At 43.5% G+C, this 24,212-nt stretch overlaps 1 protein-coding gene across 3 annotated transcripts in view; it reads right to left on the reverse strand.

Moving 5' to 3' along the window:
* prom2 (prominin 2) overlaps positions 1-24,212 on the reverse strand; it is a 146,541-nt gene that overhangs the window by 32,095 nt on the left and 90,234 nt on the right. For all 3 annotated transcript variants that reach the window (XM_068053172.1, XM_068053173.1, XM_068053171.1), the window contains exons 13-16: positions 21,324-21,447; positions 5,827-5,918; positions 3,395-3,479; positions 1,605-1,751 (exon numbers count right to left, since the gene is read on the reverse strand). In XM_068053172.1, the coding sequence (XP_067909273.1) occupies positions 1,605-1,751; positions 3,395-3,479; positions 5,827-5,918; positions 21,324-21,447 (448 nt within the window). The remainder of the gene's footprint in view (positions 1-1,604; positions 1,752-3,394; positions 3,480-5,826; positions 5,919-21,323; positions 21,448-24,212) is intronic.

A 24,212-nucleotide genomic window follows, 5' to 3' on the forward strand; every position in this document is an offset into this window, starting at 1 on the left:
AATATTGTCTGCCCAACAATAATTATACCAAGTATGATGACATCAGTGGATACAAATCTGATAAGTGGCAGGCAGGCAGCTCGCTCTTAAACTCAACAGTTCAACTTTGGGAGGACACCCGAATGTTTGAGGATAAATTTTTAAAATTCTTTCATGGGATATGAGTGTCGCTGGCAAGGCCAGCATTTATTGTCCATCTTTAATTATCCTTGAGAAGCTGGTGATGAGCTGCCTTCTTGAACCACTGCAGTCCATGTGCGGTATGTACATCCACAGTGATGTTAGGAAGGGAGTGAAGAACCGGTGATATAGTTCCAAGTCAGAATGGTGTGAGACTTGGAGGGGAACTTGCAGGTGGTGGTGTTCCCATGCATCTGCTGCTCTTGTCCTTCGAGGTGGTATAGGTTGCGGGTTTGGAAGGTGCTGTTGAAGGAGCGTTGGCGAGTTGCTGCAGTGCTGTGATGGTACACACTGCTGCTACTGTGCAGCAATGGTGGAGGGAGTGGACGTTTAAGGTTCTGAATGGGGTGCTGATGAAGTGGGTTGCTTTGTCCTGGATGTTATCAAGTTTCTTGAGTGTTGTTGGAGCTGTACCCATCCAGGCAAGTGGAGAGTATTCCATCACACTCCTGACTTGTGCCTTGTAGATGGTGAACAGGAATTGGGGAGACAGGAGGTGAGTTACTCGCCCAAGACTTCCCAGCCTCTGACCTGCTCTTGTAGCCACAGTATTTATATGTGGCTGGTCCAGATAACTTTCTGTTTAATGGTAACCCCCAGGATGCTGATAGTGGGGGATTCAGAAATGGTAATGCTGTTGAATGTCAAGGGGAAATTGTCAGATTCTCTCTTATTGGAGATGGTCATTGCCTGGCACTTTATGTGATATGAATGTTATTTGTCACTTATATGCCCAAAGCCTGAATGTTGTCCAGGTCTTTCTGCATGTGGAAAAACCCCAATGGGAAAAAAGAAGGGCAATTTCTATAGTGTTTTTCATGACCTTCATGGGTTATCCCAAAGTGCTTTACAACCAATGAAGTACATTTTGAAGTATAGTCGCTATTGTAATGTAGGAAACATGGAAGCCAATTTGCACACAGCAAGATCCCACAAACAGGAATAAGACACATGACTGGGGATGTGAGCGTCACTGGCAAGAACAGCATTTATTGTCCATCTCTTGTTGCCATGAGAATGAGTTGATGGTTTGTTTTCTTCTTAAACGACTGCAGTCCTTTGTAGCAGTTTGATACAACTCAGTGATTCGCTAGTCCACTTCACAGGATAGTTAAGAGTCAATCATGTTGTTGTGGGACTGGAGTCACATATAGGCCTGGACCAGGTACGGATGGCAGGTTTCTTTCCCTAAAGGGGGCATTAATGAGTCCATTGGGTTTTTCTGACAATCTAACAGTTTCATAGTCACTTTAACCTTTTATTTTTTATTTCCATAGTTTGTTTAATTGAACTGAAATTCTCAAACTGCCCATGCTGGGATTTGAATGTATGATCTGTGGATCATTAGTCCAGGCGTCTGGATGATTAGCTCAGTAAATAACTATAACAATACATTAAGTCAATCCGTGAAAAATAAGCTTCACCTGCTCAGTGATGCTGGTAAAGTTTAGATCATTAATACCAGTGTTCAGGAAGTCTTTCAGGATTTTCTTGCCCTTGTCATCCAGTAACGTAATCCCCGATAAATCGACATGAAGTTTATCAAACGTAATTGCAATGTCCCCTGTATACTAAAAAAAATAAAAGATAATACGAGATGTGAGATAACAGGTGAATGGCTTCAATAAAATTGAAACAATCATGGAACAGAATAATCTGGTCTATTGGGTTCACTGCCCCCAAAGCCCATGTAAACTCTCCCTAATCACAGACTCTCCCCACCTATTTAATCTCCTCCTACAGCTCAAGTTGAAATCAAATATCCTGCTTACATCTAAGTTGGCTGTGCCTTTCAGTCCTTTATACAGCAATCTTTAAGGGATCGCGCAGTGCAACAAGCAGGCCACGTACAGCGAAGAAAAATTAAATGGAACATTGGAAAAGACTCTCTGGTCCTTCTAGCCTGTCCCAACTCAGTTGTGCTACCTTGTGCACGAACATACGAATTAGGAGCAGGAGTAGGCCACTCGGCCCTTCGAGCCTGCTCCACCATTCAATAAGTTTATGGCTGAACCGATTACTCCACATTTCCACCTACTCCCGATAACCTTCCACCCCCTTGCTTATCAAGAATCTATCTACCTCTGCCTTAAAAATATTCAAAGACTCTGCTTCCACCGCCTTTGGAGGAAGAGAATTCCAAAGACTCACGACCCGCAGAGAGAAAAAATGTCTCCTCACCTCTGTCTTAAATGGGCGACCCCTTATTTTTAAACAGTGACCCCTAGTTCTAGATTCTCCCACCAAGGGGAAACATCCTTTCCACATCCACATCCACCCTGTCAAGATCCCTCAGGATCTTATATGTTTCAATCAAGTCGCCTCTTACTCTTCTAAATTCCAGTGGATACAAGCCCAGCCTGTCCAATCTTTCCTCGTAAGACAGCCCACCCATTCCAGGAATAGTCTAGTAAACCTTCTCTGTACTGCCTCCAACGCATTTACATCCTTCCTTAAATAAGGAGACCAGTACTGTACACAGTACTCCAGATGTATCACAGTGTGTATCAGTAAATGCACTGTCCACCTCATCCGAGACCATGTGATTTCCTGGGAAAGGCAAAACTGCAGGTAAAACCCAGGTCAATTAGCCGACTGAAATTAGTTTAGGAAAACAACCTGGCTCTAAACTAGACAGCAATCAGGAACGGGAGCCCTGGCTGATTTTGCATCTGATCGCCTAAGGCACCCTGCACTGCATCTAACGCCTCCTGGTTTATTCACCATACCAAGCAGCCACACCTATCCACTGATGGCCTGTCAACAGCGCAGTTAAAGTACTTTAAATTTCTTGCAGAGAGCGAAAGACAGGCCTGCAGGTTTCTGCAGCCCCCAGTGGGTTGTGGATGCTCCATCATTGACTGTATTTAAGGCTGAGATAGGACTGATTTTTGGTTTCTCAAAGAATCAAAGGATATGGGGAGTGGGTGGGAAAATGGAGTTGAGGCAGAAGATCAACCATGATCATATTGAATGGTGGAGCAGGCTTGAGGGGCCGAATGGTCTACTTCTGCTCCTACTTCTCAAGTTCTAAAGTTCAAAGACCATCAGGTATCTGTCCCTCCAGTGACAAAACCCAAACTCAGTCAGTTTCACACAGGTTGCAAAATCTGCTCCAAATGCATATTGGATGAAATTCAGCATTAGCCAAATGTTATTGAAACAACCGGATGTGGTTAACATCCATCCCGGGATCTACTCGTTGCTGACGTACCTTGTTCAGGTTCAAATATTCATCCAGGTTGAAGTTCTGGGTCAGGTTAAGGGCCTTCCACACAGATGTGTTGTTCTGGCAGTCACTGTGTACAGAAAAGGAGCTTTGTGTGTGAGAGATCACAAAACAGTTCATAAAGCATAGGGGATCCTGAGCTTTATAAACAGAGACAAAGAGTACAGGAGCCAGGAAGTTATACTAAACATATACAAAACACTAATTTGGCCCCAGCTGGAGTATTCTGCCCAATTCTGGAAACGGCACTATAGGAAGGACATGAAGGCTTTGGAGAGGGTGAAGAAGTGATTTACTAGAATGGTTCCAGGGATAAGGGACTTGTTAAATGGAGAAACTGGAGAAGCTGAGTTTGTTCCCCTTACAGCAGAGAAGACTAAGAGGAGATTTGATATGGGCGTTTAAAATCGTGAAGAGCTTAGATAGAGTAAATAAAGAGAAACTGTTTCCAATAGCTCAAGGGTCAATAATGAGAAAGCACAGATTTAAAGTGATTGGCAAAGAAACCACAGGCGACACGAGAAAAACTTTACGCACCGAGTGGTTAGGATTTGCAATGCAGTGCCTGAGAGTGTGATGGATACAGATTCAATCGGAGCCTTTAAAAGGGAATTGGATAAATACTTGAAGGAGAAAAAAATTGTAGGGATATTGGGAAAGAGCAGGGGAGTGGGACTAACAGGGTCGCTCTTTGAAAGTGCCAGTGCAGACTCGATGGGCAGAATGGCCTCCTGCTGTGGTGTACTATTCTATGATTCTACATGTAACACTGAAGAAATATACATTTCTGTTTTTGAGGAAATCAGTGCAGGAAGTGACCAGATTGAGAAAACAATGGGAGAGAATAGTTTGTAGATCAGGAGAACACATTCACATTTGAGACGGGGTGTTGAGTCTTTTTTTAGGATCATAGGAACATAGGAACAAGAGGAGGCCATTCAGCCCCTCAAGCCTTCCCACCATTCAACAAGATCATGGCTGATTTGTGACATAACTCCATATACCCACCTTTGCCCCATACCTTTTAATAACAAAAATCTATCAATCTTAGATTAAAAATTAACAATTGATCCAGCCTCAATTGTCATTTGTGGAAGAGCATTCCAAACTTCTACCACCCTTTGTGTCCAGAAGTGTTTCCTAATTTCACTCCTGAAAGGTCTGGCTCTAAATTTTACACTCTGCCCCCTCATCCCAGACTCCCTAATGAGTCGAAATAGTTTCTTTCCATCTACCCTATCTGTTCCCCTTATTACCTTAAACATTTCAATCAAATCACCCCTTAACCTTCTAAGTTCCAGAGAACACAACCCTAGTTTGTATAATCTCTTCTCATAATTTAACCCTTGGAGTCCAGGTATCGGTCTGGTAAATCTACACTGCACTCCCTCCAAGACCAATATATCCTTCCTAAAGTGCCCAGAACTGCTCACAGTTCTCCAGGTGTAGTCTAACCAGGGTTTTGTATAGCTGAAGCATGACTTCGATCCCCTTGTACTTTAGTCCTCGAGATGTAAACTTTCAAATCAGCAGGAGATGCAGAGAGGAGAATGATTGGGTGGGACAGGACATTTAGAGCTTATTTATTTAGAGATACAGCACTGAAACAGGCCCTTCGGCCCACCGAGTCTATGCCGTCCATCAACCACCCATTTATACTAATCCTACACTAATCCCAAATTCCTACCACATCTCCAGCTGACCACTGACCACCTCCAGGCGCGTATCCATTGTCTCTCGAGATAAGGAGGCCCAAAAGAAAAGAAAGAAGAACACTAATCCCAAATTCCTACCACATCTCCAGCTTTCCCCTACCACCACTAGGGGCAATTTACAATGGCCAATTTACCTATCAACCTGCAAGTCTTTGGCTGTGGGAGGAAACCAGAGCACCCGGCGGAAACCCACACAGTCACAGGGAGAACTTGCAAACTCCGCACAGGCAGTACCCAGAATTGAACCCGGGTTGCTGGAGCTGTGAGGCTGCGGTGCTAACCACTGCGCCACTGTGCCGCTTGGGAAGAGCATTTTAAATTTATCTGAGAACTGACCCTGGAAGTCAAAGACACTTTGGCTGTTAGGGAAAGATAAGGGGTGCACGCCATTCATTGAAAGCCTGTGTGATTTAGAGCCCTAAATCCTGGAATCATTGTTCCCCTCCCTCCATGAACTCTCTCCAATGCAGTCCGGGCAAACAGAATTTCACACAAAGGTGGAAATTCTGCGATCTTGCGCTCCCAGCAAGGGAGCAACATCACAGGGAGAGCTGGCATGCAGTTAAGACTATAATGCTGCTGCACACGTCCTTATTAACCCCCAAAACACCTGCAAAACACCCACAGTTTATGGCAAGTTGGGAGACAATTCAGATGTAGTTCCAGTGTTAAGTTTGAAGGAGTGCTGAAGTTTTCACTCACTTGTAAATACTACTGATGTTCAGACTGGTATTCTTCAGACCAAGGTGCTCTGCCAGATTGAAGTCAGCAATTAGCCCCGAGTTTTCAATTACCTGCAACAAACAAGGGGAGAGTATAGATGTAACAGATAGTTTCAATACAGGGCTATACGGGTAGCGTTCACTCTCCAGCTTGTGCATGTCTCAAAACTATCTTCTGCACACTATGCTGTACACAGCAAGATCGATTTGCTTCTTTCTGCCTGTCCTGTTCCTTCTGATGCTCAGATGCCCCTCAGTCTCCCCCGACCCCTTTGATCCAGCTCTTTCAGATCGATGGACTGATCCTTATCCTGGTTTGTGCATATAGGATCATAGGAAATAGGAGGAGTAGGCCATTCAGCTCGTCGAGCCTGCTCCATCATTTAAACAGATCATGGCTGATCATCTATCTCTACGCCATTTTTCCCCACTATCCCCTTATCCCTTGAAGTCGTTAGTATTCAGAAATCTATTAATTTCTATCTTGAACATGTTCAATGATTGAGCTTCCACAGCCCTCTGGGGTAGAGAATTCCACAGATTCAACACCCTCTGAGTAAAGAAATTCCTCCTCATTTTAGTCTTAAATGGCCTGCCCCTTATTCAGAGACTGTGTCCCCTTGGTCTAAACTCAACAGCCGGAGGAAACATCCTATCCAAATCTACCCTGTCACGCCCTGTAGGATTTTGTAAGTTTCGATGAGATCTCAGTGTCACCTTGTGGTGAGAGTGAATACCAGAAGTGAGTCACAGTGAGGAGAGTAATATTAAATTTAACAATAGTGTGAAACAGACAATATCGTCGAAGCTGACTGTTATGTTGAAATCAATGGAAATGAAACTCAGTCAAAGCTTCACACTCTGGTCCAGATCCCCTTCGAGCAGTGAAGTTTGAAGGGGCATTTGAAAGAGGTGTTCAAAATCTTAAACAGTTTTAATAAGGAGAAACTGTTTCCAGTGGCAGGAGTATTGGTAACCAGAGCACGCAGATTTAAGGCCATTGGCAAAAGAGCCAGAGACAACATATGGACTTTAGCTTGGAATTTTTTTTACACAGTAAGTTGTTATGATATGGATTGCGCTGCCGGAAAGGGCAGTGAAAGTAGATTCAATAGTAACTTTCAAAAGGGAATTGGCTAAATACTTGACAGGGCTATGGGAAAAGAGCAGGGGAGTGTGACAATTTGGATAACTCTTTCAAAAAGCCAGCACAGGAATGATGGGCAGAATGCCCTCCTTCTGTGATTCTATGATACCCCTCTCATTACGAGTGTTTCCATTTTTTGGTAACTGTAGGAGTTGTCCATAGTTTGCCAGTAGACGGAGTTGACCTACTCCTGGGAAATGATTTGGCCAGAGTGAAGGTAATAGCTTCTCCAATAGTCACGGAAAAAACAAGCGAAGCTAAACAGACAGAACAGTAGCAGGAAAAAGTTCCAGGAACTTTTCCTTCATGTGTAGTGACCCGAGCAATGGCTAAACAAATTTCATTGTCGGAGGTAAAATTGGCTACACAGTCAGATAGTCAAATATATGAAAGTTTCTTTGGGGATTTGGATAATCCAAAAGAAATGTTTAATAAGTCTGCTCTGATCAAGGTTCAGCAAGCCGATCCAGAGTTAAATAAAGTGGCACAATCAGTTCTAATGGAAGCAGAGGCAGAGGGAGTACCAGAAGGAAACGATGTTAAAAATGGGATTCTGATGAGGAAGTGGAGACCTCCTCACAGACCTGCGGATGAAGAACGGACAGTTGTTCACTGCCTAAATATCAACAGGAAATATTAAAGATAGCGCATGAAATTCCTACAGCGGAACATGTGGGGATCCGGAAGACCAAATCACGTAAAGGTCAACATTTTTACGGCCAGGTCTTTCCAAGGACATGGTACAGTTTTGTAAAATGTGCCATACGTGCCAGATTGTGGGAAAACCGCAACCTGCCATAAAACCGGCATCTCTAATTCCCATACCAGTTTTTGGGGAACCATTTAGTAGGGTGTTGGTAGAATGTGTAGGACCTTTACCAAAAACAGCTACTCGGTGTCCAGAGGCCATTCCCTTGAGAACAACTTCTACGAAGGTAATGGTAGAGAAGATAACCCAGTTCTTCACTAGATATGGATTACCGATTGAGATTCAGTCGGATCAAGGTTTCAATTTTATGTCTAAGATTTTTCAGGGAGTTATGGGTAATTTGGGTAGAATACAGTTAAAGTCGAAGACAGTTAAAGTCTTCAGTATATCACCCACAGACACAGGGAGCTTTAGAAAGGTACCATCAGAGCCCCAAAACGATGATCAGAGCATACTGTCATAAATATCCCCATGATTGGGATAAAGGGCTAGAATCTCTTTTGTTTGCTACTTGGGATTCACCTAATAAATCTACCAGTTTTAGACTTTTTGAATTAGTTTATGGACATAAGCGGTCCTCTAAAACTAATTAAAGAAAGGTTTTTAGAACAGAGGGATGAATCTTCTGTGCTAGATTAGGTATCTGTATTCCGGGAACAGCTCACGAGAGCCTGCAAAGTGGCTCAGGAACACCTTAAAGCTTCCCAAACAACCATGAAGAAATGGGCAAACAAGCATGCCAAGAACCTTACATTTCAACCAGGAGATGACGTGTTAGTATTATTGTCTTTGCAGGGTGAACTGTTGAAAGCACAGTTCAGTGTTTCATATAAAGTGGTCAAGAGAATTGGTAAAGTAAATTATTTGATTGACACCCCAGATCGCCGGAAAAAGATTGGCAGGGGGATGGCTTACAGAGTGGTGGTACAGAAGGGTGATGCACACTCAAATATAGAAGAGAAACTGAGTCAGTCTGGAAGGCAGAGCAAATATAGACCTGTTAAGGCACAAGTGAAAAATGCAAGGCTGGATTGCATCTATTTTAATGCAAGGAGTCTTACTAGTAAGGCAGATGATTTGAGGGTGTTGATTAGCACATGGGATTATGATATTATTGCTACCGCAGAGACATGGTTGAGGGAGGGGCAGGACTGTCAACTCAATATTCCAGTGTATAGAATCTTCAGGCGAGACAGGGGAGGGGGTTAAAGAGGTGACATTGCTCTGTTGATCAAGGAGTCAATTACTGCAGTAAGGAGGGATGATCTTTATTTATTTTATTTAGAGATACAGCACTGAAACAGGCCCTTTGGCCCATGAGTCTGTGCCGACCAACAGCCACCCATTTATACTAATCCTACGTTAATCCCATATTCCCTACCACATCCCCACCATTCTCCTACCACCTACCTGCACTAGGGGCAATTTACAATGGCCAATTTACCTCTCAACCTGCAAGTCTTTGTGAGGAAACCAGAGCACCCGGCGGAAACCCACGCGGTCACACAGAGAACTTCCAAACTCCACACATGCAGTACCCAGACTGAACCCGGGTTGCTGGAGCTGTGAGACTGTGGTGCTAACCACTGCGCCACTGTACCACCCCCACTGCACCACTGTGCCGCCCTATCTTAGAAGCTTCCTAAAATGCAGCCATATGGGTAGAACTTAAAAACAAAAAGGGGGCAATCACTTGGATGGGAGTGTACTACAGGTGTCCAAACAATCAGGGAGAGATAGAGGAACAGATATGTAAACAAATCTCAGAGAGGTGTAAAATATTAGGGTAATAATAGTAGGAGATTTCAACTACCCCAATATAAACTGGGATAGTCTTAGTGCAAAAGGCTTAAAGGGGGCGGAATTCTTAAAATGCATATAGGAGAGCTTTTTGAGCCAGTACGTAGAAAGTCCGACAAGAGAAGGGGCAGTACTGGACCTAATCCTAGGGAATGAAGCCGGACAAGTGGTAGAAGTGTCAGTGGGGGTGCATTTCGGGGATAGTGACCATAACTCTAAGATTTAAGGTAGTTATGGAAAAGAACAAAGATGGACCTGAAATAAAGATACGAAATTGGGGGAAGGCCGATTTCAATATGATAAAACAGGATCTGGCCAAAGTGGACTGGGAGCTGCTACTTGTAGGAAAGTCTACATCAGACCAGTGGGAGTCATTCAAAGAGGAAATAGCGAGAGATTCAGAGCGCTGAAAACAGCGGAGGCACTGGAGGAGTATAGAAACTGTCGGGGGTACTTAAAAAGTAATTAGGAGAGCGAAGAGGGGACATGAAAAAACAGTGGCAGGCAATATAAAGGAAAATCCTAAGGCATTTTATAAGTATATTAAGGGCAAGACGATAACCAGGGAAAGAGTAGGGCCCATTAGGGGCCAAAGTGACAATCTGTGTGTGGAGCTGGAGTACATAGGTGAGGTTTTAAATGATTACTTTCCATCTGTGTTCACTGTGGAGAAGGAATATGTAGGTGTAGAGATCAGGGAGGGGGATTGTGATATACTTGAACATATTAGCATTGAAAGGGAGGAAATATTACCTGATTTAGCATGCTTAAAAATGGATAAATCCCCAGGCCCAGATGAGATGCATCCCAGGCTGTTATCTGAGGCAAGGAAGGAGATTGCAGGGGCTCTGACACAAATTTTCAAATCCTCTCTGGCCACAGGAGAGGTACCAGAGGACTGGAGGACAGCGAATGTGGTACCACTATTCAAGAAGGGTAGCAGATATAAACCAGGTAATTACAGGCCGGTGAGTCTAGCACCAGTGGTTGGGAAACTATTGGAAAAAATTCTGAGGGACAGGATTAATCTCCACTTGGAGAGGCAGGGATTAATCAGGGATAGTCAGCACAGCTTTGTCAGGGGGAGATCGTGTCTAACTAACTTGATTGAATTTTTCGAGGCAGTGACGAGATGTGTAGATGAGGGTAAAGCAGTTGATGCAGTCTATATGCACTTCAATAAGGCTTTTGATAAGGTCCCATATGGGAGATTGGTTAAGAAGGTAAGAGCCGATGGGATTCAGGGCAATTTGGCAAATTGGATCCAAAATTGACTTAGTGACAGGAGACAGAGGGTGATGGTCGAGGGTTGTTTTAGCGAGTGGAAGAATGTGACCAGTGGTGTACCACAGGGATCGGTGCTGGGAACCTTGCTGTTTGCAGTGTACATTAATGATTTAGACATGAATATAGGAGGTATGATCAGTAAGTTCGCAGATGACACGAAAATTGGTGGTGCCGTAAATAGTCAGGAGGAAAGCCTTAGATTACAGGATGATTTTGACGGGCTGGAAAGATGGGCAGAGCAGTGGTAAATGGAACTTAATCCTGAGAAGTGTGAGGTGATGCATTTTGGGAGGGCTAACAAGGCAAGGGAATATACAAAGGATGGTAGGACCGTAGGAAGTACAGAAGGTCAGAGGGATTTTGGTGTACTTGTCCATATATCACTGAAGGCAGCAGCACAGGTAGATAAGGTGGTTCGAAAGGCATATGGGATACTTGCCTTTATTAGCCGAGAAATAGAATATAAGAGCAGGGAGGTTATGATAGAGCTGTATAAAATGTTAGTTCGGCCATAGCTGGAGAATTGTGTCCAGTTCTGGGCACCACACTATAGGAAGGATGTGATTGCACTGGAGAGGGTGCAGAGGAGATTCACCAGAATGTTGCCTGGGCTGGAGCATTTCAGCTATGAAGAGAGACTGGATAAGCTATTGTCATTTTCCATAGAGCAGAGAAGGCTGAGGGGGGACCTGATTGAGGTATACAAAATTATGAGGGGCATTGATAGGATAGATGGGAAGAAATTTTTTCCCTTAGCGGAGGTGTCATTAACCAGGGGGCATAGATTTAAGCTAAGGGGCAGGAGGTTTAGAGGGGATTTCAGGAAAACATTTCTCACTCAGAGGGTGGTTGGAATCTGGAACGCACTGAAGAGGTGGTGGAGGCAGTAACCCTCACAACATTTAAGTAGTATTTAGATGAGCACTTGAAACGCCAGAGCATACAAGTCTATGGGCCAAGTGCTGGAAAATAGGATTAGAATAGTTAGGTGCTTGATGGCCAGCACAGACACAATGGGCCGAAGGGCCTGTTTCTGTGCTGTATAAATCTATGTCTCTAAGAATAGCTATGTTATATCAATATGTTGAAACAATATTATCGCGGGGAGGAGGATAAGCAAGCACAGGTATGTCAGGTAATAAGGACAATGAAGGGTGAAAAGGATAATGAGGATGAGGCAGGAGGAGGCCTGGACAATTTTCAAATTGAACTTCCGACTATCTGGTTAGCTTATACTGAATTTTTAGGGAGATTGGATACTATGCTTTCATATTTAGATGCAGAACAATGAGAAGACCTAACAAGGCTACTCACGGCATTTGAAAGAGTCGATAGGGACAAGCCAGGAAGTACAACCTTAGCCACACATGATGTAGATGTAGAGGATCCCTTTCCTATAGACCAGCATCCTTCCCACTTAAGTCTCAGGTAAAAGCAGAAATCTAATACATATTGGAAAACCACCTAATGGAACCCAGTCAAAGCAGCTGGAGTTCCCCAGTGGTGTTAATGCCTAAAGCAGACAGTTCAACTCAATTCTGCATAGACTATTGAAAGGTTAATGCAGTAACAAAAGCAAACTCCTACCCAATTCCTCACTTGGAAGACTGTATTGACAGAGCAGGCAGTGCCACATTTCTTACAAAAATAGAATTATTAAAGGTATTATTAAACGAAGCAGAGAGTGCTGAGCGAGTGATCAGCTGGGAAGGTCAGTTTCAACTTAAACTTAATTTTCCTTTTGTTTTCGGCGGACCAGGGGGCTTCTGGGTAAGTAAATACCTATATATTTGGGCTGTTTCTGAACCCGAGGCACTACACGTGTAGTGTCTCCCACCCGCCCTCCTCCTCTAACCAAAAAAAAGGACTTGGTGGTGTGTAGATAAGGTAAGGCTTTTTCTATTTCTCTTTTTTTTTATCGTGAGATTGGTAAAAACTTTTTGTTCCTTTTTCATTTATATAAGTTAAGCTTAAGATTAAAAATGGCAGGAGATCTCAGACCCGTGTTATGCTCCTCTTGCTCAATGTGGGCTGATGTCCCTGACTCCTTCACGTGCAGGAAGTGTGTCCAGCTGCAGCTCTTGTTAGACCGCATGACGGCTCTGGAGCTGCGGGTGGACTCACTTTGGAGCATCCGCGATGCTGAGGAGGTCGTGGATAGCACGTTTAGCGAATTGGTCACACCGCAGATTAGGATTGCTGAGGGAGAAAGGGAATGGGTGACCAAAAGGCAGAGAAAGAGCAGGAAGGCAGCGCAGGTGTCCCCTGCGGTCATCTCCCTCCAAAACAGGTATACCGTTTTGGATACTGTTGAGGGAGATGGCTCACCAGGGGAAGGCAGCAGTAGCCAGGTTCATGGCACCGTGGCTGGCTCTGCTGTTCGGAAGGGCGGGAAAAAGAGTGGAAGGGCTATAGTCATAGGGGATTCGATTGGAAGGGGAGTAGATAGGCGGTTCTATGGTCGAAAACGAGACTCCCGAATGGTATGTTGCCTCCCAGGTGCACGGGTCAGGGATGTCTCAGATCGGCTGCAGAATATTCTGAAGGAGGAGGGTGAACAGCGAGTTGTCGTTGTGCACATAGGCACCAATGATATAGGTAAAAAACGGGATGAGGTCCTACAAGCAGAATTTAGGGAGTTAGGAGCCAAGTTAAAAAGTAGGACCTCAGAGGTAGTAATCTCAGGATTGCTACCAGTGCCACGTGATAGTCAGAGTAGAAATGAAAGAATAGTCAGGATGAATGCGTGGCTTGAGAGATGGTGCAGGAGGCAGGGGTTCAGATTTTTGGGACATTGGGACCGGTTCTGGGGGAGGTGGGACTATTACAAATTGGACGGTTTACACCTGGGCCGGACTGGAACCAATGTCCTTGGGGGTGCTTTTGCTAACGCAGTTGGGGAGAGTTTAAACTAATGTGGCAGGGGGATGGGAACCAAATGAGGTCGTCAGTGGACAGTAAGGAGGTAGTAACTAAAGCCTGTAAGGAACTAGATAATGAAGTCAGCGTGACTAAGGGAAAGAGTAGGCAGGGAGCAGATGATGTACGCAAAGGGACTGGTGGTCTGAGGTGCATTTGTTTTAATGCAAGGAGTGTAGTAGGTAAGGCAGATGAACTTGGGGCTTGGATTAGTACCTGGGAGTATGATGTTATTGCTATTACTGAGACTTGGTTGAGGGAAGGGCACGATTGGCAACTAAATATCCCAGGATATCGATGCTTCCGGGGGGATAGAGAGGGAGGTAAAAGGGGTGGAGGAGTTGCATTACTGGTCAAAGAGGATATCACAGCTGTGCTGAAGGAGGGCACTATGGAGGACTGAGCAGTGAGGCAATATGGGCAGAACTCAGAACTCGGAAGGGTGCGGTAACAATGTTGGGGCTGTACTACAGGCCTCCCAACAGCGAGCGTGAGATAGAGGTACAAATATGTAAACAGATTATGGAAAGATGTAGGAGCAACAGGGTGGTGGTGATAGGAGATTTTAATTTTCCCAACATTGACTGGGATTCACTTAGTGTTAGAGGTCAAGGTGGAGCAGAATTTGTAAGGAGCATCCAGGAGGGTTTTCTAGAGCAGTATGTAAATAGTCCAACTCGGGAAGGGGCCATACTGGACCTGGTGCTGGGGAATGAGCCCGGCCAGGTGGTTGAAGTTTCAGTAGGGGACTACTTTGGGAATAGTGATCACAATTCCGTAAGTTTTAGAATACTCATGGACAAAGACGAGAGTTGTCCTAAAGGAAGAGTGCTAAATTGGGGGAAGGCCAACTATACCAAAATTCGGCAGAAGCTGGGGAATGTAGATTGGGAGCAGCTGTTTGAAGATAAATCCACATTTGATATGTGGGAGGCTTTTAAAGAGAGGTTGATTAGCATGCAGGAGAGACATGTTCCTGTGAAAATGAGGGATAGAAATGGCAAGATTAGGGAACCATGGATGACAGGTGAAATTGTGAGACTAGCTAAGAGGAAAAAGGAAGCATACATAAGGTCTAGGAGGCTGAAGAAAGACGAAGCTTTGAAAGAATATCGGGAATGTAGGACCAATCTAAAACGAAGAATCAAGAGGGCTAAAAGGGGTCATGAAATATCTTTAGCAAACAGGGTTAAGGAAAATCCCAAAGCCTTTTATTCATATATAAGGAGCAAGAGGGTAACTAGAGAAAGGATTGGCCCACTCAAGGACAAAGGAGGAAAGTTATGCGTGGAGTCAGAGAAAATGGGTGAGATTCTAAACGAGTACTTTGCATCGGTATTCACCGAGGAGAGGGACATGACGGATGTTGAGGTTAGGGACAGATGTTTGATTACTCTAGGTCAAGTCGGCATAAGGAGGGAGGAAGTGTTGGGTATTCTAAAAGGCATTAAGGTGGACAAGTCCCCAGGTCCGGATGGGATCTATCCCAGGTTACTGAGGGAAGCGAGAGGGGAAATAGCTGGGGCCTTAACAGATATCTTTGCAGAATCCTTAAACACGGGTGAGGTCCCGGAGGACTGGAGAATTGCTAATGTTGTCCCCTTGTTTAAGAAGGGTAGCAGGGTAAATCCAGGTAATTATAGACCGGTGAGCCTGACGTCAGTGGTAGGGAAGCTGCTGGAGAAGATACTGAGGGATAGGATCTATTCCCATTTGGAAGAAAATGGGCTTATCAGTGATAGGCAACATGGTTTTGTGCAGGGAAGGTCATGTTTTACCAACTTAATAGAATTCTTTGAGGAAGTGACAAAGTTGATTGATGAGGGAAGGGCTGTAGATGTCATATACATGGACTTCAGTAAGGCGTTTGATAAGGTTCCCCATGGTAGGCTGCTGGAGAAAGTGAAGTCGCATGGGGTCCAGGGTGTACTAGCTAGATGAATAAAGAACTGTCTGGGCAACAGGAGACAGAGAGTAGTAGTGGAAGGGAGTTTCTCAAAATGGAGACATGTGACCAGTGGTGTTCCACAGGGATCAGTGCTGGGACCACTGTTGTTTGTGATATACATAAATGATTTGGAGGAAAATATAGGTGGTCTGATCAGCAAGTTTGCAGACGACACTAAGATTGGTGGAGTAGCAGATAGTGAAAGGGACTGTCAGAGAATACAGCAGAATATAGATAGATTGGAGAGTTGGGCAGAGAAATGGCAGATGGAGTTCAATCAGGGCAAATGCGAGGTGATGCATTTTGGAAGATCCAATTCAAGAGTGAACTATACAGTAAGTGGAAAAGTCCTGGGGAAAATTGATGTACAGAGAGATTTGGGTGTTCAGGTCCATTGTTCCCTGAAGGTGGCAACGCAGGTCAATAGAGTGGTCAAGAAGGCATACGGCATGCTTTCCTTCATCGGACGGGGTATTGAGTACAAGAGTTGGCAGGTCATGTTACAGTTGTATAAGACTTTGGTTCGGCCACATTTGGAATACTGCGTGCAGTTCTGGTCGCCACATTACCAAAAGGATGTGGATGCTTTGGAGAGGGTGCAGAGGAGGTTCACCAGGATGTTGCCTGGTATGGAGGGCGCTAGCTATGAAGAGAGGTTGAGTAGATTAGGATTATTTTCATTAGAAAGACGGAGGTTGAGGGGGGACCTGATTGAGGTGTACAAAATCATGAGAGGTATAGACAGGGTGGATAGCAAGAAGCTTTTTCCCAGAGTGGGGGATTCAATTACTAGGGGTCACGAGTTCAAAGTGAGAAGGGAAAAGTTTCGGGGGGATATGCGTGGAAAGTTCTTTACGCAGAGGGTGGTGGGTGCCTGGAACGCGTTGCCAGCGGAGGTGGTAGACGCGGGCACGATAGCGTCTTTTAAGATGTATCTAGACAGATACATGAATGGGCAGGAAGAAAAGAGATACAGACCCTTAGAAAATAGGCGACAGGTTTAGATAGAGGATCTGGATCGGCGCAGGCTTGGAGGGCCGAAGGGCCTGTTCCTGTGCTGTAATTTTCTTTGTTCTTTGTTCTTTGTATACTGGCAGGTTCCTTTAACACCCCGAGCTAAAGAAATATCAGCCTTTGTCACACCAGATGGTCTTTTCCAATGCCAAGTGATGCCATTTGGGTTAAAAAATGCCCCAGCAACTTTTCAGAGACTAATGAATCAAGTGGTAGCCAGTGTTCCTAACTGTGTGGGTTTCCCTTGATGATGTACTCGCATACAGTGACACTTGGAAGGACCACTTGAAATAACTAGAAGCTCTGTTTAGGAAATTGCAATCAGCTGATTTAGTGATAAACCTTGACAGAAGTGAATTTGCAAGACCAGAGTAACCTACCTCGGGCATATAGTCAGGCAAGGACAAATGTTGCTAAGAACAGCAAAGTTCAAGAATTAGTGGTGTTCCCCACCCCTAAGACTAAATAAGAAATCATGAGGTCTTTGGGGCTGTGTGGTTTCTACCAAAAGTTTGTACCAAATTTTAGTACGATAGCTGCTCCAATAACAGATTTTCTGGAGAAAAAGAAAACCAAGGTAGTGTGGTCAGGAGAGTGCCAAGCATCTTTAGAGAGGCTGAAAGCCATTTTGATTCATGAACCAGTGTTGGCTGCTCCAAATTTCACTAAGCCCTTCAAGGTACATCAGGTTATAAGAACTAGGAGCAGGAGTAGGCAATTCAGCCCCTCGAGCCTGCTCCGCCATTCAATACGATCATGGCTGATCTCATCTCGGCCTCAACACCACTTTCCTGCCCGTTCTCCATAACCCTTCAATCCATTACTAATTAAAAATCGGTCTATCTCCTCCTTAAATTTACTCAATGTCCCGGCATCCACCGCACTCTGGGGTAGTGAATTCCACAGACTCACGACCCTTTGAGAGAAGTAATTTCTCCTCATCTCTGTTTTAAATCTGCTACTCCTTATCCTAAAACTATCACCTCTCATTCTAGATTGACCCACCAGAGGAAACATCCTCTCTACGTGTATAATAAAAGCAAAATACTGCGGATGCTGGAAATCTGAAATAAGAACAAGAAATGCTGGAACCACTCAGCAGGTCTGGCAGCATCTGTGGAAAGAGAAGCAGAGTTAACGTTTCAGGTCAGTGACCCTTCTTCGGAACTGACAAATATTAAAAATGTCACAGGTTATAAGCAAGTGAGGCAGGAGATAACAAAGGAGAAGGTGTAGATTGGACAAGGCCACATAGCTGACCAAAAGGTCATGGAGCAAAGGCAAACAATATGTTAATGGTGTGTTGAAAGACAAAGCATTAGTGCAGAATAGGTGTTAACGGACTGAATATTGAACAGCAGCAAGTGCAAACTTTGTCAATCCCTTTTATCATCTTAAATACCTCAATTAAATCTCTTCTCATTCTTCTAAACTCTAGAGAGTAAAAGCCTAAACTGCTCAATCTCTCTTCATAAGACAAACCCCTCATCCCTGGAATCAATCTAGTGAACCTCCTCTGAACTGCAACTACATCCCTCCTCAAGTAAGGTGACTAAAACTGTGCGCAATACTCCAGGTGCGGTCTCACTAATGCCTTGCACAGTTGCAGCAACACTTCCCTACTTTTATATTCTATTCCTTTAGCAATAAATGCCAAAATTCTATTTGCCTTCCTTATTACCTGCTGTACCTGCATACTAGTTTTCTGCAATTCATACAGGGGGACACCCAGATCCCTCTGCACCGAAGCACTCTGAAGTTTCTCTCCATTTAGATAATAATTTGCCTTTCTATTCTTCTGACCAAAATGGATAACCTCACATTTATCCACGTTAAACTCCATCTGCCAAATTCTGGCCCATTCACCTAACCTATCCATATCCATTTGTAAATTTCTTATTTATTGCAACTTACTATCCCACCTATTTTAGTGTCATCTGCAAATTTGGCTATAGTACCTTCTATCCCTGCATCCAAGTCATTAATATAGATTGTAAATAGTTGGGGCCCAAGGACCGAACCCTGTGGCACCCCACTAGTTACATCTTGCCAACCAGAAAAAGACCCATTTATCCCAACACTCTGTTTTCTGTTGGTTAGCCAATCCTCTATCCAAGGTAATAAATTGCCCCTAACCCCATGTGATCTTACTTTGTGTATTAACCTTTTGTGCGGCACCTTATCAAATGCCTTCTGGAAGTCCAGATGTACTATATCTACAGCATCCCCTTTATCCACTTTGCTTGTTACATCTTCGAAGAACTCTAGCAAATTAGTCAAACATGATTTACCCTTCATAAAACCATGCTGACTCTGATGGATTGCATTTTGACTTTCTAAATGTCCTTTTGTTACTTTCTTAATAATGGATTCTAACAATTTCTCAACGACAGATGTTAAACTAACTGGTCTATAGTTTCCTATGTTCTGCCTCCCTCCTTTTTTGAATGAGGGCATTATATTAGCTTTTTTCCAATCCACTGGAACTTTCCAGCATCCAGGGAATTTTGGAATATTATAACCAATGGATCCACTATCTCCGCTGCCACTTCCTTTAAGACCCTAGGATGTAGGCCATCAGGCCTATAAGGTAACGATTGATGCTGGTGACCTGGGGGTCAGTGCAGTCCTGTTACAAGACAACAAATCAAGTGTAGAAAGGCCAGTGGGATACTTTTCCAAAAAAGCTAAATCGACACCAAAAAAGATATTCAACAGTGGAAAAAGAAACCCTGGTTAATGATTGGCTTTTAAGCATTTTGAAGTCTGCGTTCACCACGGCTACAGAAAGACACTGGTATATGCTGATCATAAGTCCCTAGCCTTGGTGGAAAAATTCAAAAACCTGAATGCCAGACTATTCCGATGGAGTTTACTATTGCAACTTTATCACTTAAAGATTAGCCACATTGCAGGGAAAATGTAATGTAATTGTGGATGCTTTATCTAGAATCTAACTTTTCTTTGAGTTAGCTGAGTGCAAAGATACTACAAAGCAGAATTGTATTAACTGCAGGTAAAGAATAAATGAGTATGTGTGGGTAAATGTGTTTTAAAATTTTTCATCTTCTATTTTTCCACCCTTTGTAATGAAATGCATTTAAAAATGGCATTTCATTCCTCCAATGGCAGAGGCGTTAACGAGTGCTTCCATTTTTTTGTTAACATTTTTTTTGAGGACTTGGGTTTTAAAACTGAAAAGGATTCCAAAAATACTGGAACTTTGTGTATTTTTAAAAAGAGGTCTTTTGATCTGAGCTTGTAAACAACAGTTACTGGAAGAACCAAGGAGTGCTAAAAACAAGCCCTTACTGGAAGTCACCTGTCTTCAGATGATTACACAGCAGGAGTTTTTGACTTGGGGAAAGAGAAGTGACAGGTCAAGATGTACTGGGGTCAGGAGGCTTGACTCCTAAGATGTTTTGGGTTTCACTTTGGGCAGACAGTTGGGATATGGACAGTGTTCTGAAAAGGAGTTAAAGAATCAACCTGCCAAGGACAAACCCCAACTCAGCCTGTTCCAGCTCTTTAAAAAGCCAGTCAGTTTTTCCATTTCTTTGAGAAGCTCTGAGAAGCAAGTGTAAGAAACTGCCTGAAACCCCTGTTGCTGCATTTTCCTTGAAAGCCTACCCAAACTGATCTTCAACATTGCCAGACAAGAACTGTCCTTGGAATATCTCAGTGTCAGCCATCTCCGCGTATTTGGGATGCCAAACCAAAACAAAGGACATCTGATATCTTTCCATATCTTCTCTTTTTTCTTCAGGAATTAGCAATTATTTGGCCAAAGATTTTTTTGTAATAGACCTCTGAAGAGAAAATCTCTTTTTTTGGTTAACCGGTATATGGGTGTGTGTTTGTGTGTGAGGAGCTAAGGCAAAAGGGGAGCTTTCATATTTCAACCTGTGTGTTAATAGTATTGCATTGTTAAGACTTGTTTCATAATAAACTGATAAATGTTGTTGTTTATTAAAGAAACCTGGTTGGTGTATCTTATTCTGGGATAAAAATAGAGTCTATGGTTAACCGTATTAGTAACTGGGTAAAATTTGAAATATATGTTGTGACCTGTGGAGAAGTAAAACTAGAAAAACAGTGCACTCCTCCTACCTCCATCGTAACACTCTTCAAAAAAAGTCTTGCATTCATACAACTTCTCATCCCATTGCTCAGAAACATCGCACGGCGCTTGTCTAATAATTCATTCTCGGGATGTGGGTGTCGCTGGCAAGGCCAGCATTTATTACCCCTCCCTAACTGCCCTTGATAATATGGCGGTTCTCTGCCTTCTTGAACCGCTGCAGTACATGTGGTGTAGGGAGGGAGTTCCAATAATAATGAAGGAATGGCTATATAGCTCCAAGTCAGGATGGTGAATGACATGGAGGGGATCTTTCAGGTGGTGTAGGTTAGAGAAAGTGAAAAATTGGAGATGAAGGAATGGAAACAGTAAAGGAACAGCGGTAGAGGACTACAAGCAGTGGACTGATAGAGATGAGGAATAGAGACAGTAAAGATTGAAGCAGAGCCTTTTAGAAGACAATTGCCAGCATGAGTAAGAGACAAGACCAATTATGTCAGGTGGCTCACAGATGCTAGCTTGCTGATTTCTAGTAAGAACACTATCAACAGGCATAAATACAGAGATATTACCTGGAAAAATTCATCATTATACCAGGGTTTGCAAACCAGCGAATATACGTTGCCGCCCACAATAAACATGATGAAGACGAGGAGCATCAGGAGCCATGAGAAAATGAAACTGAAGCCGACTCCCCTGTTGGAGCAGAGTAAAGTGTTGATGAGTAAAACTCCACACTGTTTGGCCAAACACTCAGGACAGGCCTCTCATGGGGGTGGGGGGTGGGTGGGGGCTTCTTCCACACTCTCCCAACTGCATGCCTTAACCTTAACCAATAAAGAATGCTCGATACTGGCCCAATATCGCAATTTCATTTCCCATAGCAACAACCTTCATGACCTCCTTAACCCAGGCCACAATTTTGTGCTCAGTGTTGGCCAGTTCTATAGTGACTGAGATGAAACTGATCAAACTCACTTCCCTTAGGTACATCACAGCCAGTAGAGGCAGAACATTGGCCCAGGTTTTGCGGTAGGAATGATGGTGAGACTGTCAGCGTTGCTGTTATTACTCCACTGAAACTGATAGGAACCTCTGGAGTCCACACATGTGCAGAATAATATGGAAATCCAGAAGTTGCTGTCAGTGGTTCTACACTTCCTCTTAGGGTGCGCTATTGAAGACCCCCAGACTGTAATCAAGTAGAAATCACTGAACTGATGAAAACTTCCAGCCTATGCACTTGGTCTCACTATAAAAACCCTTGAAAAAGTTACACCTTGTTGAATGAGGTGTAACTGGGTTTTTAACAACATATTAACTTCATAAGTACTTTTAAATACCCTCACTGGCTCTGAAAAACATATTTTATATTTGTGGAATATGAAATTTTTCCATTATAACAAATTCCACATATTTTTAAAATTCTTTTTAAAAGTTAGTTTATAATATTTTACCTTCTATCTTAAGCTATAATCATAATCAGTTAGTTCACTATCTGAAAATTTAAATTAAAAGTGAAGGATAATCAGTGCTTTGGACTTCCTGGTTTTCTGTCTGTGAGAATACTTCAATGTGATTAGTGGCTTACCCTCCATGCTGACATTACTACTGCTGGACACCTGGAGATTCCCTTGACTTGGTGTCAGATTCAAACTGATGTCGGGAAAGGAGAAATCCACACCACAGAGATCGTGAGATCTTTGTGGGCAGCTTTCTTTGAGGTTAGTGGCAACTGCCATTGCTTCACCACTGACCGTGAAATCTGGCAAATGATTCCAGCAGTTAAGGGCAGACTGGGGCTTGGGCTGTGAAGGTAAAAGGTCATTGTCCTGAAAGACTATATCACCCATTCATAGCAAAACAACTTTATTGGTGTGAACACAATAGCAAAAAACTACTACTTCTGCATTTAGACAGTGACTGTGCAAAGCTCAATGCAGCAGTAACAACAACAACTTGCATTTATGTATCGCTTTTAATATAGCAAAATGTCCCAAGGCACTTCACAGGAGCAATTAACAAACATAATTTAATACTGAGCCACATAAGGAAATATTAGGGCAGATAAGAGAAACAAGTGGAATTGTTGGAAGTGGCTGCACATCTCAGAACCTGCACTAGTCAAGCAGGTGATCTCAGCACCATGGGAAGGAGGAACAGTAAGGAGAGAAAGGATCAGTAATCCTGGGACTATTCTGTTGCATCTTCCTCCAGCCAGAATTTGTTTCTTGTTCACTTTTAGGATGTGGAAGTCTCTGGCAAAACAGGCGAGACATTAAACCAAGAATGTCCCATCTGCCCTCACAGGCGGACAGAAAAAAATGCCACTCGTTATTTTGAAGAGCAGAGGGATTCTACCCAGTATCCTAGCTAATATTTATTCCTCAACTAACCGTCAATAAATAATAGATTGTCTGGTCATTTATCTCATTGCTGTCTGTTGGATGTTGCTGTGCATACATTGTTATGATCATCTCCTTCATGTTTTTTTTTATTGGAGGTCACTTTTAGTTTTGGGGAAATGAATTCGGTAGATGTAAGGTAATTGAAATTCTAGAATTCAAAAGTTTGCCAGACCACCAAGATATTTACACTTCAAAGGTCTTTTCATGTGTACTTACAGGGTCAGAGTTAAAGGTTTATCTTTCTTTTATTCGTTCATGGGATGTGGATGTCACTGGCTAGGTCAGCATTTATTCCCCATCCCTACTTGCCCTTGAGAAGGTGGTGGTGAGCTGTGGTGAGAGCTATAAAACAGCAGTGGACCTGTTTATTTGGGGAACTGAAGTCAGTGGGCTGAATTCTTTGGCAGCCTCGACGACGGGATCCGTGGCCAGGGGGTTGAGGGTGGGGCCATGAAGATGGCTCCAGATGAGACCCGCCATGGACCTTCATGCCGGCAGGACTCAGTGACAGGAAAGCCATTTAAATATTTAAATAAATTAAATTACCTGAATTAATGAGTCTCACATTGCCTCCTGAAGTCCCGCCACGATCTTCACCCCAGTGGCCGGCACAGCCGTGCCTTCGGATCCCCGTCTGTGAAAACGAGGCGCAACACTGGTGGGGAGGGGGAGGAGGTAAGTTTCTCAGTGTGGGGGTGGGTGGGGGAACGGAGTCAAATGAACATCATGAGTATAGGGGATGGTGGGAAGGGTTCAAGTTTAAAGTTTGTGCAGTTTGGGGGGGAAAGGTCAGATTGTGAAGGTAAGTGTTTTTGGGGAGGAAAGTGAAAATAATTAATGTAATTGATATGGTGGGTGGGAGAGTGCAAAAGAAATGAATTTATTTCTTTTCATTCAATTTCACTTTAAATATTTAAATGTCTCGGTAGGGCTGACAGCCCTTTAAAAATATCAGAATCAAAGAGATGTTTTTAGAGTTGGAGTTAATTAGTTTAAATTTCCATCTGGGACATCGCAGATGTACCACATTGCTATGGAGGTAGATTATGCAGG

The sequence above is a fragment of the Heterodontus francisci genome, chromosome 20, assembly GCF_036365525.1.
Source record: "Heterodontus francisci isolate sHetFra1 chromosome 20, sHetFra1.hap1, whole genome shotgun sequence".
NCBI lineage: Eukaryota > Metazoa > Chordata > Chondrichthyes > Heterodontiformes > Heterodontidae > Heterodontus > Heterodontus francisci.